Consider the following 16,636-nt stretch of genomic DNA (forward strand, 5'->3'; position numbering starts at 1 on the left):
GACCGGATTCAGGAGACCCAGCGGATCGAATAAACTTGACAACTCTGCTAGCACTACCCTTTTGTTTACGTTTTTTGTGGACGGTAGCTCAGGCCAGACATACCTGAAGTGGTCCGCTCCTGGTTCCCAAACAATGCCAAGAGTTTTAATGATTTCGACATCGTTAACTCGTATTGGCTTCTCCTTTTCACCTTCGTCTAGCTGCAGCATAAAACGAGCATTGTTTGAATGCCATTTGCGTAGTGTGAAATGCGCTGAATTTGTTAGTGCTGATACCTCACGATAGACTTGCATTAATTCTGCTTCTGTATCAGCTCCGCTGATGAAGTCATCCATGTAAAAATCAGATAGTATTTTCTTCGATCACAATGGAAAGTGCTTCGTACCATCTTCACCCAACTGCTGCAGGCAACGAGTTGCTAGAAAAGGCGCTGCCGTTGTCCCATAAGTTATCGTCAGCAGTCGATATGCTGCAAGCCTTTCATCGCTGGAGTTTCTCCACAAAATCGCTTGATAGTTGCAGTCTTCGGCAGTAACCCATGCTTGTCTGTACATTTTTGTTACGTCAGCTGTAAGCGCAAATTTGAAGCACCGAAATCGCAGCACTATCGACAACAAATCATCTTGTACAACTGGCCCTTTCATCATTACGTCATTGAGCGACAACCCGCTACTAGTTTTGCAACTACAATCAAAAACTACTCGAAGTTTTGTACTCGTGGACTCCGGGCGTAACACATGTTGATGAGGCGAAAAATACTTCAGCTGCTCAAGGTCTGCTGCCGCTACCTTTGCCATATGCCCGAGTTTTATATACTCCTCAATAAAGTCAGCATATGCTTTTTTGGTGTCTGAATCTTTATTAAGCCGCCTTTCCAATGCCAGAAACCGCCGCTCAGCTGTGTAAAACGAATCTCCAAGTTTATCAACGTTGTTCTTAAATGGTATTTTTACGACGAATTTTCCGCTGTCATCTCTGCGCACGCTCTCGCGAAATATGCGCTCGCACTCTGCTTCCTCGTCAGTTAAGAACGTAGACTTCGTCGATAGTTGCTCCATCTCCCAGAATCGCTCCACCAAGCTGTTAAGTTTTTCGTCTTGCTGTTCCGTTACGACTACGTCGCTTACAAGGCTTTGAGCCCTCACGCGATCACCTTCGACTATCTGTGTGCTACCGGACACTACCCAGCCAAATACCGTTTTTTGCAATCGAGGTACACCGTTCAACAGCTTTATTTGACCTACGCACAGCAACTCCAGAAATATTTCTGCACCTAGCAACATATCCACCCGTGCCGGAGTATTAAAGCGTGGATCCGCAAGCTCAACATTCTTGGGAATATTCCAGGTGGAGACGTTGACATATTGATCAGGTTTTCTTGATGTGATCTTTGGCAATATATAAAATTGCAATGCTACTTCGTAGTTGTTGACGCGTGACTTTATCACTGTATGAGCCTTTTTTGTTATGCTCGTTCGTACTCCACTAACGCCATTAAGTTCAAGCAGGCATGTCGCCTTTGGCAGCCTTAACATCTGCGCCAAATAGTCGCACATAAGGTTAATTTGCGACGCTGAATCTAAAATGGCACGCACCGGATGATAACGTCCACCCGTATCTTTCACCAGTATAACTGCAGTTTCCAAGAAAACTTCTTGCACAACTGCGGTACTGGAACTCGTATATAGTGCTACTTTTTTAGTTGATGAGCTGCTTTCCTTATTCTCCAACGCGCTGACTTCATTCGAGACGGGTCCTGTGTCGTCTTGCCTATGAAGCAATATGTGGTGTGAATGATTGCATGTTGTGCATTTCGCAGCGCTACATTGCTTTAGCCAATGACCCTTTCTCAAACATACCAGACATAGCTTGGCGGCACGTGCCGCAGAGTAGCGCTCTTGAGAGCTCATTCGCGTGAATCTCGGGCAAGTCACTACCTCATGACCACCTTTGTGACAAATGCTGCAAGATGTATGCTCAATAGCCAGTGCCGTTGACGTATTACGCTTACCGAAGAATGTCTTTGGCTTGGAGTCCCGATGGACATCCTTTATAGTCTGCTTCAAATCGGTATGAGAAATCTTTGTTTCCCGTGCTTCTAACGTTTGACATCGCCTTGATAGTATTTCTGAACAATTTTCCCATGAGGACAGCTGTGTATAATCAACAGATTCCTCCCATTTTGTTTGGGACTCAGCATCCAGTTTATCCATCACCAGGTATATNGCAGCCGTGTATAATCAACAGATTCCTCCCATTTTGTTTGGGACTCAGCATCCAGTTTATCCATCACCAGGTATATTATGAGGGCATTAGTAACGTCTTGGTAGTTGCCCAGCGACAGCATTGCACTCAAACGCGCGTTAGTGGTATCAATTATTTTGCGTAAATGCCCAGCTGACCCTTTGGTGGCCTTTTGCATTTCAAAAAGCGCTGCAATGTGTTCCTGAAACATAAGCGCTTTTTTATCGAAAATCAACTTTAAACGATCCAATGCCTTCGGGTAGTTTGCATCCGTTTCGTCGAACTCCGCTATTGCAGAAAGTGGTCTTGGACCCAAACTATCTTTGAGTATCAAAAACCTCTCGCAGTTATCCAAGGTTTGGTCTTGATCACCATTTTTGTAAATAAAGCGATAAATTTGGGGAATTCAGCGTATTTCCCATCAAACTTAGCAATTTTAATTTCACGGCGTAGCTTTGACGCGGGTGCAGAAAACGATGCAGTCTGCGAAAAACTTGCCTCCCCTTGAGCAGGACGTTGCTTGGGAATCAGTGACATAATGTTTGACTTAGCACTGACATATAATTCCTCTACGTCACCTACGAAGGTAGCATTGGACGCCCTCTCCGCTTCTGGACAAATCTTATCGATGCTGGCCTGAACGCTTAGTATTTGCTTAAAGTACGCTCCAAAATACCAAGCCTGCACTCCAATTCCTCTTCGGGCAAGGAAGAACCTTTCTTCGCTATCAGGTTCTTAATTCGTGTTATGTTGCCCTTTGTTGACGCACGTAACGATTTCAGCTCCACTAGTTTTGGACTCTCCTTTTTGCGGCCGCAACTTCCTCCTTCTCGGTGTCCGATGTCATTTTGGAACAGTTCAATAGCAATTTCACCACCTCTCTCAGAATTGTTCTCTCACGCAGTTTTCGATGCAGTTGTGCTGGCCAAGAAGATTACTTCTATGTTGATCCGGGGATGTGTACGCTGCTGCGTTACGTAGCTGCGGCTGATAAAGACACGTTCTCTGTTTTTTGCTAACCGAAGTTTATGGTTATGTACCAATAAACTCAACTTTAATCGAACTCGTTATGAAATATTGTTCGCGATCGCGGACCTTAGCCTTCTTTTACGAGCGACACGAATAATTTTATACTTCGCGTGGACTTCCAATGAAGTTTATTTTTAAATTATCTTGAATTTACATACAGTGGACCAATGTCCCGGGTTTCGGCACCAAAATGTTAGGACGTGATAGTTTTCACGACCCCGAAGTACGTAAGAATCCTAATCGCCTCGAGCGTTTGAATAAAACACCAGTTTGCTTGAATTTAATATACGCGTTTTATGCTGTCTGAAGGCTAAGTAACAACTAACTCTTTGCACTCAATTGCATTTTTATATACTACTTTACTTTCAATTCAGCACTGCCGTTAGTAGTTTTCATCGAGTCCAGTTAAATCGAATGTTGTTTGTACAAATTTACATACATACATATTTGTACAAAATAGGTAGAAGAGAAAAGTAAAAACTACAGTACTTAGCAAAAGTTAGTTTACATATGGTAATAATATTAATTAAGCATTCCAGTACACAACAATAACATTTATGTTTATTTATATAAACCTAATTTTTGTTTTGAAACACGAGAAAATTGAACTAATGTAATCTTTTATTATGTTAAATATGGAAATAAACTGGAATGGAACAGCTGTAATTATCGTAAACTAGTCATTTTAATGTTTGTTTACGATTCTTCTCTCGATGCATTCTCGATGAGTAAATCGAAACAAACTTCTAACGCTTTCGTTACTTTCTCGATAATCGAATGGATCGAAAACATTGCCGTTTTCATTAATTTCTCGATAGCGAAATAGAGATACGTTTCTACTATCGAAAACACTTCGAAAAACCTTTTGAAAACGCGTGTCGAGAACGAGAGTTCTGCTGCCACAAACTGAGCGACAGGTAATACCAAGGCGTATTTAACAAGGTGGTGTTGGCCGTATATAAGTAAAAAATTACACTAACAAATTATACGCTGATGTCCATACTGTCATTGGTATGAGTTACAACAAACACGTCATTTTGACGTAGTGTCCTCCACGGCGAAAAGCTCAGCTGTCGCCCCAACACCACCTTGTTTACTACACCTTGGGTAATACTTTTACGATACTTTTTCGTAACCCGTTCTCAATAGCTTTGTACGCGAAAGTGTTGCTAAAATTCCTAAAACGGATGCATTCTCGTGTACGTTGGGGTGGGTTTTTGTTTTCACTAAACGCTTTTGAGATATAGGTTGTGAACTCAAGTAAATTTGTTGAAGTTGATTTGCCTTTGCAAAACCCATGTTGACAGTATGAAATGGTAGAGGAGATAGAATGCGTCAACTGATTTGTAATAATTGCTTCATATAATTTAGGAATTGCAGAGAGCTTAGCTATGCCCCGATAGTTCTCCACCGAGGACCTGCTACCGCTTTTATGTAGCGGGGTTATGAACGATTCCTTCCATATGGTTGGAAAGATGCCTTCTTTAAGAGATAAATTAAATAAGGCTGTTAACGGCTCATAGAGATAATCAGCACAATTTATAAGAAACCAAGTGGGGATCTGGTCAGGACCATAACTAAAAGACTGCTTTAAGGACTTCAGGTAAACTAATACATCATCGGGATATATTATTGGGGTATATATTGAGTCAATTGGGCTTAGTTTAAAAGGATAGTCAAAGTATGCGTGGGAGTTAATAGAGTGACTGGATTTAAAAAACTGAGCCAACAGTAAAATTAAAATGTGCGACGCTTTGCTCAAAATTTTCTTTGTATCTAGGCCACGACAATTTAGACAATTCTTTAATCAGTTTTTAAAGTTTAATTTCGAAAAATCAAAGCGAATATTTGGTTCGTATATTTTGATACCGGGATTTTGACCATCGTTTATAATTTCGTAAGATATCTCAATAGAAGGGTGGTAGACATCTTCGGGCAAAACTAGTGGGTCACATTTATTTACAGCGGACTTAGATGCATCATTAACATAAAGAAGATCTAATACTTTGCCAAATTTAGTATTTAAGCCTCTTGGGTTGAGAAAATAAATACTTAAAGCAGTTTTAGTAATTAGTTTTTTGATTCAGTATTCTGACGGGGAATACTTGCCAAATTATTATTTTTGTTGAGCCTATACTCAAATTCACGAACGAAAGCTCCGGAAGCCCAAAAAGAACTACTAAGCAGCATGTCAAAGTTTCCTAAATTTACGTCAATTTTAAATGCAGAAATATTTCTTTCATATTTAAAATTAAATTTTCTGATAATTAAGTTGATAGTTTTATTAAATTTGGACGAGATGTAAAACTTTATATCGTTTTCGGATGTATCCCTCGAAAATCTAGACAAATATAGACTTCGTTGGGGGAACCACAACCAGTCTCCTAGTATTAGACTCGATTACCGGCGGAAGGGGTTGAGTAACTGAGTTACTAAATAATTGAGGGTAGAGTAAGCGTTACACATCTTCAACGCGGGAAGGGGAAGATACTTCAGGCTCGTTGTTATTAGAAGCGGAATCAGACTTTGTTATACAATCTTTTGAGAATGACGGCTCCGATGTCTGTGGACAAGGAGATGAGAGGTTAATTAAGTCATTCGGAAGATTGTTTTGACGTGGAGCGATTATCATTTCATTAGGCGGACTATGAAGACGCTTGCGTTTTGCCACACGAATATACTTCATATATTGTACGGTATCTAAGCATTTAAAAGATTTAAACACATTTTCATAATGCTTAAATTTTTCGGTCAGTACCAACAACTCTCTCCCCACCTCAGAAAAACCATTTCTGGTTTGCCTAAATAACTTAAACCTTGACCTGCACTTTAAGCAAGACCACCGAAGACCTTTGCCATCAATAATAGCGTCCAGAAGTCTACCTGTCAAACCAGCACATTTTAAATGGCAAATGCCATCACAGAGCCAGCACGATAAGTAGCGTTCAGAGTCGCTTTTAATTTGGCAATTATCAAGATCACACTTCATAGTAAAAAATTAATAACAATTATGGCAATAAAAAGCAAACAAAATAAATTATAACAGATTAGGAGCTGATGTATTTAGTTTTAGAATACATGTAGCGAACAGTTTGAGTATCACTGTATTATGACACTTAATAAACGCAAAGCAAACAGCTGTGACAAGAATTACTAAAAGAAGTAAACAAAAAGAAAAGTGCAAAAATAAAAACCATTTCAGTTAATTACAAAGGAATTACAACAACAACATTACTCGGCGAAGAAAGGGCAAATGTATTTCAGAGAAACACAAATGAATTTCAGAAAAGCACAACGGTGTTCTAAACATATTTTTCTGAAATACATTTGTGCTTTTCTGAAATACATTTGCCCTTTCTGAATAACATTTGCGTTTTTCTGTAAATCATTTGAACTTTTCTGAAATACAATTGTATTTTTCTGAATTTCGTTTGGCTTTTTCTGAAATACATTTGGCTTTTGCTGAAGTACATTTGAGCGTTTCTGAAATACATTTGCCCTTTTCAGAAATACATTTGAGGTTTTCTGAAATATATTTGACTTTTTCTGAAATTCATTTGGCCTTTTCTGAAATACATTTGTGTTTTTATGAAATACTGTTTTAAAAGGTGTAGTGGAAGCAGATGCAAGTATTTATGAGCAATTGGAGTAAGTATCGAGCTTTTAGTTTGTAAGAAGTGCCGATACTAAAATTTCGTATAGGACGCGTTTTGAGGTTTCAAACTCACCTCTAGTCGAAAAATTTATCAGGAATCATTTCAAACGCATGTCTGTTTTCGAGATATCAGAACAAACGTCCACGGCTAAGTATGTAGAAAAGGTTAATTAATTAATTTTACAAAGAGATATCGGCATCAGAAACTTCAAATTTTTTTTTAAACTTTTTTTTCCAAATTTTTAGTATACGTCCCTTCAGCTGCTAGAATACGAAATGCAACGTGCTGTAACGTTCTAAAGCAACGTACCAAACGCTATTAACGGTTTTGCGGTTTTTTTTTGTAAGTGGAAAGTGGTAGTAATTTTAGTCCGATTTCAAAAATTATCAACATATACATAGCTTTTTTGTGCCAATGGCAATAATTGTACTGAGTTTGGTTCAAATTGATTAATCGGTTACAGAGATACACATACAGCGAACCAAATAAAAACTGGAACTGGACTTTTTAGTAAGTTTTGGCTATTTTTATATATTTTATTTAATGTTTATTATTTTTAATGAAATTATAGCTAGTTAGTTAACAAATACGATATAAATCCAAATTTCAGACTTTGTGCAAAAATTATGAAAATTCTGAAAAGTTTTCCCAAAATTTCTAACTTCTTGATCAGCATCTTTAGACAAAATTTTGGTATTCAGTTTTGTAGCCCAATTAATTTTAGCAAGCAAATTGAAAATTTTAAGTATCGTGGACTTGCAGTGGATTTGTGGCATTTTTTTTATTGACGGTGCGTAGCATTTTTTTCATATAAAAGAAATATCCGAACACAAACTGTCAAAAATCAACGTTAACTCCAAGTCATCTACAGCCCAAGCTCTTTCATTTGACACATCTTTTTCGAAAATCGAAGGAACGGTGTAGATTTCATGACATGGACAAAAAATTCCTTTGCTATTATATATACTCGTTTTTTTTGGCTTTTCTTATTTCTTTTTCGCTCTGTAACTTTTTAATGAACAAATAAAAAAGTGGTGCACGAGGATCATAGTTCATTAGTATATTGTACAATAGAGCACACACGTATTTGGCTAAATTTTCCAATTCCAGAAGATGTGCTAATAAAAAACATGCATTTTTACTTTTGTGCACGCATCGTAACCTTTTCAAGGAGTTGTTTTTTTAGCTATCTTCTAATGAGAGAACATAAGCCTGCCATGTCTAGATTGATTCCTCTTATGCTCCCGAATACTATAAAAGTTGTCCGATAACAGTTTTAGGTACGCACCAGCTACAGTATACTATAAAAGGCGCGAGTCTCACAATTTAAAAAAAGGAGTCACGCCACTTTGACTCTTCATAACTTCTTTTCTATTGCAAGCACATACTTCTTATTAAATTATTAATATAGCGAGTTTTGAAACAACAACTTTTACAAAGCTAGCTTTTTTTTTAGCTATTTGCGTTCTCTCTTCCATGAAGATTGGTCTGCTTCTTTTTTACGACGTCTTCCACTAAGCACCGAAACTACCACGTTTTCTTGCAGTTTTCTAAGCTCATCAGAAGATGGAAACTTTTGAACTTGTATAAATACGTACAATAAATATTATAGCGACTTTTGAAAGTGTATAAGTTAACGTAGCTAACACTCAAAACTCCAAAAATTCTTTCTCACGCTAATGCAGTGCACCTGCATTCCAATTCTTGCACGCGCATCCGCGAAATTGCTGACTACAAGTCTGGACACCCGACACCCTCAACCAAGGCCAAGGCATCGCACCTGTTAATTCAACGTGCCAATGAAGATTCTTGAGGTATAGACTTAAGTGAAAACAAAAATTGTAATCAGTGCTAATTTGAGTTTGAATAAACAACCCGGCTCGCCGCCGTAAAAAATAAATTTTTTAATAAACTTAACTTCGGCTAGTTTAACTTATATAAGCATAAATACAGTAAGTATTATAGTGATTTTTGCTAGAGTAGCTAACATTTGATGCTATTTTTTTTCAGAATATATAAGGATTTTGCACTGTATTGTTAGTGGGCATGAAACTACTTTAAATACTGGTACGTTAACCCCCACAAACTAAAAATCGAAACAATTTTACATAGAGCACTTTTCAAATGGACTACTCAATTCGACCGTGACACCTTTGGTTACCCTGGCAAGGTATTTGTCATTAGTTAGGGATTTAACAATTTACTCTTGTATTAAACTTTTGAATAAAGGAACCATTTGGAATAGCCCTTGCAAGCCAAATGGATGTTTTGACTCGAACAAATGAGTTCATGTCTGTACCAATCATTCCGAGGAAAAATGGGCTCGAGCATTTCCAGAAAGGCTTTTTAATTACGAATAAAGCTTTGGTAATGCTTTTCGATTATGTAAAAAAAAATCAAACGTGGAATACACCTGCACCTACAACCTAAATCAGGACGTAGTGGCAATTTTTTTGGCGCTATTCGTAGCAAAGGGGGCCTAAACGACCATGCTTCTGCCAAAGAGTTTAAATATAGGCTGCGAAAATACATTCTAGGTATAATTGTTAATATTTTGTATAAATATTGGCATAAATGATATTTTCGGATTTTTTTTTAGCACGGAATACTGAGTGTTTGAAAAGCAGTGGAAATGACAAAGGGGGTGATACAGAGTGGCTCGATTTCGGAACACAACAGATTGATTCCAGCGTTATCAGCAATTCATTCACAAGTGCTTGAGCTTTTTTAAAATTTCGACTCAAGCGTTCCTTGTAATTCATTTTGCTTCGACCAAGTTGCTGATGATGATGGACCTGCTTCTGATTGTGAACCGGATACGGAAATGGAACCGGAATTGGTCGAAGCACTCAGTGCTGCACACCCGGACGACTGTGATGTTCTGCCAGAAGACGCACTAGAGTATATTTCGGGGTACATAATCAAGAAGCTGAAGCTAGAAGAATATAAGAGCACCGAAAATTCATTTACTTAGGTGGATTAGGTGTCAAAGGCCGGCCCCTCATTTTTTAAATGGTGTAAAAAGTCTCGAGTCTGTCTTCTACAAAGTAAATGCGAAAGACATTTCATATCGCACACATATCCAGCAACACTTGGTTGATAAAAGCGCGGGCGTGGAACTTCCCGAAAACGTTTTTCTTTTTCAAATGTAGGATTTTCTTCCGCATACACGATCTAAACAAGCGTTTGAAAATCAAGAAAGCAAAACTGAATAATGGGCTACAAAAACTTCATCAAAGTCAATCTCTAGATAGTAAGGATGAACAATTAAAGTAATGTTCTTAGGTATATTTTCTAATCCGGTTTCGGTTTTATTGGAGGTATGCAGCCGTTTAGTGCTCCACAAAGTACCAATTATTCCGCAACAACAAGGTGCAAACACGCGAGTTTCGACAAACAGCAGCCCAAACCCAAACGCTGTCTTGAGTTTCACGCATAACAAATGTCCGCGCAGTAGGAATCCTCCTTGGTTACCAGCAAAGCGAATAGTAAATTAGTATCTAAAGAAATTGGATACTAGCCGACACCAACTAATGCAAATACATCGGGGACGACTAAACTGCCCCAACCTCAGCAACTTCACGTCGTAATCTAAATGTTAGTTTGGATTATGATGAACACCTAATTTAAATTGTCTGCAAAGTAATTTTTAAAAATTTAATAAGCTGATTTAAGAATTTCTTATCAACCGTGTCTTGTTTATAGAGAAAAAGCTTCTAAGCTTGCAGTCATGGACGAGCAATTTAACGATCCACTTTTCATGACTATAGCATCTAGTCAAAAACACATCTATGATACCGATATGACGCCATATATTCGACGCAAAGGTATACTAAAATCAGCCACAAGACGGCAAGGAATTGTAACGACAACCTTTTCCATTTTTTATGTTAATAACGATTTTTTTAGTTGATAGCATGCCAAAACAAAGTATTAAACTGTCGGATATTATTGAAAGGAAGTATTCAACGTATAATCTTAGTTTAAACCAACCCGATCGAGCGTTTAAATTAATTTTAAATCACATCCGTGCACTGAAAAACTGGCCCATAGTCGATGAATTAATATACTTTGCAATAGACGCAGGATGTTGTATACAATCTACTCGGTTGGCCATCAAAACCTGCAGCACGCTTGGTAGTGGTTACTACAGCTAATACAATGGATTTGTCAGAGCGCCTACTAATGGGTATACTACACGGAGTTGTAATTAACTTTTATTTATTATTTTTTTTTTATATTAAAGGCTTGTGCTAACGCGGCTAACAACTAAAGTTGCCCGTAAAATCGCGTCATGCGAACACCGTATTACACACACAAGCAATTGCAAGTGTACAAAGTGAAATTGGAAAACAAAAGGAATGGTTCAGTGGGTGGATGGCGCTAGCAATGGGCGACCGTTTCGTTACTATAACATACTTGGCCGCACATGGGTGAATGCATCCACATATGTTTGTGGCCGTGAGATAGATCGGTATACTGGTCGTCAGCAGGCCGAAGTTTAAAATCTAAAACCCTGGTGCTCATACGAATTCAGCCGTTGCTGCTGTCAATGACCAGGGCACTGGCACTCCAACTGCTCCGTCTCCAATATACGGCACGTACGAAGATAAGCCGTATATATCGCTGCGTAACGTTGGTGGAGGCGGTGGTAAAATTGGTGATTTGACAATTACGTGGGATCCTCTATTACCACAAGAACAGCATAGCCATGGCATTCATTATAAAGTTTTCTGGAAACCTAAGGGCACACTAGAATGGGCTTAAAACGCTACATAATGATGGCGTAGCGGTTGTCGATATACCGCCCATAACTATTATACCGAGTATGAGGTAAAAGTCCAGTGCCAATGCGCTTATGATGTTCAAATGCTTTTAAAAGTGATTCTGTTCAACTTTTAGCGTATGTATCATATTTATGCAGATGAGTGTATAACAATAAGTACTTAAACATACTTTCACTATATTTTTCCATTACAGTAAAGTGGGTGCAGTTGGACATATGTCGACGCACTACCGAAATCGCAGAAGCAGCCGTACTATTTCCTAGGGACAGTAACAATGCTACGCCAGTTGAAACATTTGTTGGCATTGCACATGTGCATTCACTAAAGGTACTAATTGAAAAAACACAAATTTATTGTTGTCATTAAAAATGTTAATAAAAGCACAGACTTTGTAAAATTCGTAAAAGGCTTACGGCATTTACGTATGTACATATGTATTTGCATTTGATTACAATGTTCACAAAAACGTATTCTAGGCTATCATTGAATGAATCCATACGTTCACTGAAACTTATCAACTGCATAGCTCCTAGTCACAATACATAAGCCCTGTTCCAGGTTCTTCACGATTTGCAGGTTTTACAGGATTTGCAGAAAAAGTTGTTTTCGCCATTAATAAATCTTATGGAAGGTGGCGACCGGGAACAGCTTGCTGTAAGAGATTGTAAATCGTGAAGCACCTGGAACAGACTTATAGTTGAATTAGTACTGCCAGGAATGCATGAATGTGGTGTCAGTACAACTCTTTATATAAAACCAGAAGCACTTTGATATGATCAACAATCGCTGCTCCTTTTTGTTTACCAGGCCAAACGATCTTATCGAAATGATTTTTATGAAAGTGTTCCTGCACTTATTCACTTTGTCCGGCATTCGGCTCGCATAGCTATGGAGGCCACCCAGGTAAATAAATCCGAGTAAAATTCTAATAACACGCACGCAAAGCTTAAAATATTTTATTTATGTTTTCATTTATTCGTTTTCAGCTGATTTTAACCCAAGGCGAAATGATTTTAACCAAAGCGAATTTGTATGAATCCACCCCAATTTTGACGTTATGTTTACCAAATGCAACACCAAAATACATGTAGTTTTTTTACATATATACGGTTGCAACCACCTTATTTAATACGCCTTGAAATGTAAATTTGACAATTATCACAAACACCAGATCCAGCAAAGCAAAGAGCACCTTCTTGCTCTCCAGCAGTGATCAATGCGGACGCTACTAATACTTCGACGGAAACAAACAAAGAAGAAGCAAATAAAGTAAAACTTGCTAATGTTCAGACTGGGTTAGATAGCTACATATTAATAAAGCGAAAGCGCACACCCGAAAAAATGGAAAACAAAGTCCAAAAAATAAAATTTTAAAAGTAGTCACTTCAGGTACATCTACATCGACGGAGAATAATCGTTTTAGTATTCTCGCTGATATGAATGATGATTCTAACCAACAGGTAGTTAAAAATACAAGCCACCACCTATTTATCTACGAGAACAAAGTTCTAATGCTCTGGTAGATACTCTTCTGAAACTAGTAGGGAAAAATAATTTTCATGTAGTTCCTATCAAAAAGGGTAATATACACGAAGTGAAAATTCAGGCTCAAAATGCGTTTGATAAGTGTGAGAAATCTTATTACACCTACCAACTTAAAAGTAGTCGAGGAATAGAAGTTGTCATAAAAGGCATCGAGTCCAGCGTGAACTCAAAAGAGATAGAAAATGCTCTTAGGGAAGGTGCGCAATGTTTTCAACATCAAAAATAAAGAAAACATCCCTCAATCGATGTTCAGAATAGAGCTACAGCCTGACTTCCATAACCTGAAGAAAGGGAAGTGCACCAAATATATCATACGCGTAGAAGCCCTGTTCAATGTCACAACTGCCAGGAATTTGGTCACATACGTCGCTACTGCACCTTATCTGGTGTCTGTTGTATCTGTGGGGATTAGCACACTTCTAAAGAACGTGTGAAACCAAAAATGGGCCCGAAATCTAAAAGCGCAATAACTGCAGTGGAAATCACACTGCTAATTATAGAGGTTGTCCAGTTTACATCTAAATGAAAGAGAAAACAATTCCCAAAAATATTCCTATTAGGCTTAACCCCGTACCAGAAATCGCTAAGCCAATGCCAGCGCCAACGAGCGTAAATAATTTTACTTCATATGCACAAATTCTGAAAAATACTCCTCCAACACCACCTCCTTCTGGCCAGAATAGTAATAACCTAGAAGCTAAGTCAAATTTTCGCAAGTGGGCCACTCAAAAGTGAGTTTTGGAATTCCATGTACCTTTCGATTGTTAATGATAGTTTATGTGATGAAAATGAATGTATCAAAGTAGTTTTGCGAAATATCAATTTTATTATTAGTTATAAGCAATTGAAATTTTCGAGCAATGTTTTTTATTTTAACAATATCTTTGTTAATACCTGACGGAAATACGTAATCTTATATTCTACACGTTCGTGAATGTTTGGCACATGAAGTGCATCATAGACTTTATGAATTCAAATGTTTATTTATCAAAAAAAAAAATTACAAAAAACCAAAGGAAAATTTTTACATGTTCGCATATGTTTACGAAAAAAATTAAAAAAGAGCATTGTACAGATATTCATTACAAACATTTTAACGAAAGAAAATTTTTGCTAAGTATAAATGCGAAAATACGCCGAGCGCTTGTTTGTTGACATTCGAGCGCTTGAATTCGTGGGGGTGCCGCTCAGCGAGTCGGCTTAATTTCGAGACTCTGCTCAAAATCTGGATATTTGAAAACAGTTTTACACTTTGATTTGCTGAATATCACTTTTTGTGCAACGTGAGAAAATTTTACACTCAATTTTGTTTTTATTTACAGGCTGATAGCAATGATGCTGCCGTGTTTGCTTTATCGTTTTTGTTTCAGCAAAACGTGGTTCCAATTTCTTTTGGTGTGTCTATACTCGCCTTCCATGCAAAAATCGAAGTTGATTTTCTTAAAATATCCTCGTACCCAATCAAAGAGTTCTCTAGTCGTTGTAATTCTTTCAGTGTTTTTTTTTTTTCTGTAAACTAGCACGATATGCGCACCTTTTCACGGTCCCGCCAATACCATCGCACGCCCCTTTGCCGTGCGCAGTGGCGAAAAAGTGCCACTCTGCCGGCATACCAAAATCGCTTTGATGATAACACAAATTGATAAAATTGTATTTGTTTTTATACTGGGACCCGGCGCCATCGGAAAAATAATATATTTTCTTAACATCAAGTCGGCCGAATTTTTCTTTCAAAAATGCAATGAACTTAGTGTTATATAAATGAACTGCAGTAGCGTCGTGATTTGATTTTTCGGAAAAGGCGACAAAATTAGCACGTTGCAAATCACCAATTTCTTTGAAGTACACAACGTAAACATGGAGAGTTGCTTGATCTTTGGACCAATATTGTGACCGTATAGCATTTTGGACCTGGAATGAGTAATTCTCCGAGCAATCAAGTGTAACGATGAATTCCCCAACTGTAATTGATTTTTTGAGTTCCTCGAAGTATGAAGCCTGAGATTTTGCCAGGAAATCATGTTTTGCGACCACAACAAGATCCTTAAAAAGATTACGCACAAAAACAGCAGTTTTTTCGGAAACAGTTACAATCTGGCATCTGCAAAATAATTACTTATATATCTTTGGAAAAAAAGGATCAAAAATTGTATACATACCGATCCGTAGTGAGCCATTGAGAAAATTCAATGCCTTTGATGTTTAAATCTTTCAAAATTGATTTCAATTCTCGAGCTACAGATTTTGTGCCAGGGCATTTTTTACAATCCCCAAGAAAGCAATTAGCAGTAGCATTTTGGCAAACGATCTCGGTTATATATTCTCGACAACTTTTTTTTGAAGTTTGAATTTTTTCGTGTTAATTCCAGTTCAAGTCCAAAAAATTTTTGTTTCATGTTTTCATGAATTTTACATACGCAAATATTATGGGTTCATTTTGGGCCAGCTACAATACATTGTGGTGTCATCAAACTTTTGAATGCAGAAGCAGAAATTCGAATTTCTGGATATTTCGACAGAAATCTAGTATGTATTTCACTCAGATTTCTTAGCAATAAACGTTTTCTGCAAAAAATAATTTTAGATGAACTTTTTATAAATATTTATAAAAGTTTATAAAAATTCATTCATGTACGGAAATTCAAGAATAAATAACCAAAAGAAGATCTAATATTAAAAATTATTATATATATCAAATTGAACACGTGCGGATTTGTATTGTTTGGCCCCTGGCATTACTCGACTAACATCATCCGTAAGAAAAAAGTCTTTGACGAGTCCAACCACATCTGCACTCATGGGTCTGCCTTTTTTTCACTGGGATGGGAACCGTAGCCTGCTTTGAGATACAGTTTTTTCGCAGAACTCACCATTCGTCGAGTAACTGCGAATGTTTTTGCAATCATCCTTATACTCCATTCTGCAGGTAAAGTCGTTAAGAGGAAAAGCTTTTCTGCGCGAGTAGACACCTTTTTTAGAGCACTTTGTACATCATTAATCATCCTTTTGTTTTGAGGTAAATTGAGATAATCCGAATTAGGCCCACTTGCAGAACAGCACGTTATCTATTTAACTCGAAGTTTAGTGGTTAAATTGATAAATTTGCTTGCACAATCAATGGTTAGGAGTAAAATTATAGTTAAATCGTTAAATATTTAGCCCAGCAATTTTCGAAGGTTAACTTCCTAACTCTACGTATGTCATTTCTGTCAATAACAAGAAAAAATAAATTGAGATTTCAAAAATATTTTTGAAAACATATGTACATACATACATATTCACGTATTCATTATTCCGCCTTCAGCTCTGAGGTTTTGGTCAGTCTGGTGTAAAAAATATATGCGATTAAAATGCACCAACCGTGTTAGTAGTCC

The 16,636-nt window shown here is 37.5% G+C and overlaps 1 protein-coding gene across 1 annotated transcript; it reads right to left on the minus strand.

The window, feature by feature from the left end:
- Positions 1 to 363: 363 nt before the first annotated feature.
- LOC108363089 (uncharacterized) lies at positions 364 to 2,214 on the minus strand. The gene has a single exon (XM_017616350.1). The coding sequence runs from the start codon at positions 2,212 to 2,214 to the stop codon at positions 364 to 366; it is 1,851 nt and encodes a 616-aa protein (XP_017471839.1).
- Positions 2,215 to 16,636: the final 14,422 nt, after the last annotated feature.

Source organism: Rhagoletis zephyria, unplaced genomic scaffold, assembly GCF_001687245.7.
Source record: "Rhagoletis zephyria isolate East Lansing unplaced genomic scaffold, Rhagoletis_zephyria_1.1 Rzeph_scaffold_01185, whole genome shotgun sequence".
NCBI lineage: Eukaryota > Metazoa > Arthropoda > Insecta > Diptera > Tephritidae > Rhagoletis > Rhagoletis zephyria.

Coding starts and splice junctions, on each gene's coding strand:
- LOC108363089 (XM_017616350.1), bottom strand. CDS start 2,214: ATGGATAAACTGGATGCTGAGTCCCAAACAAAATGGGAGGAATCTGTT.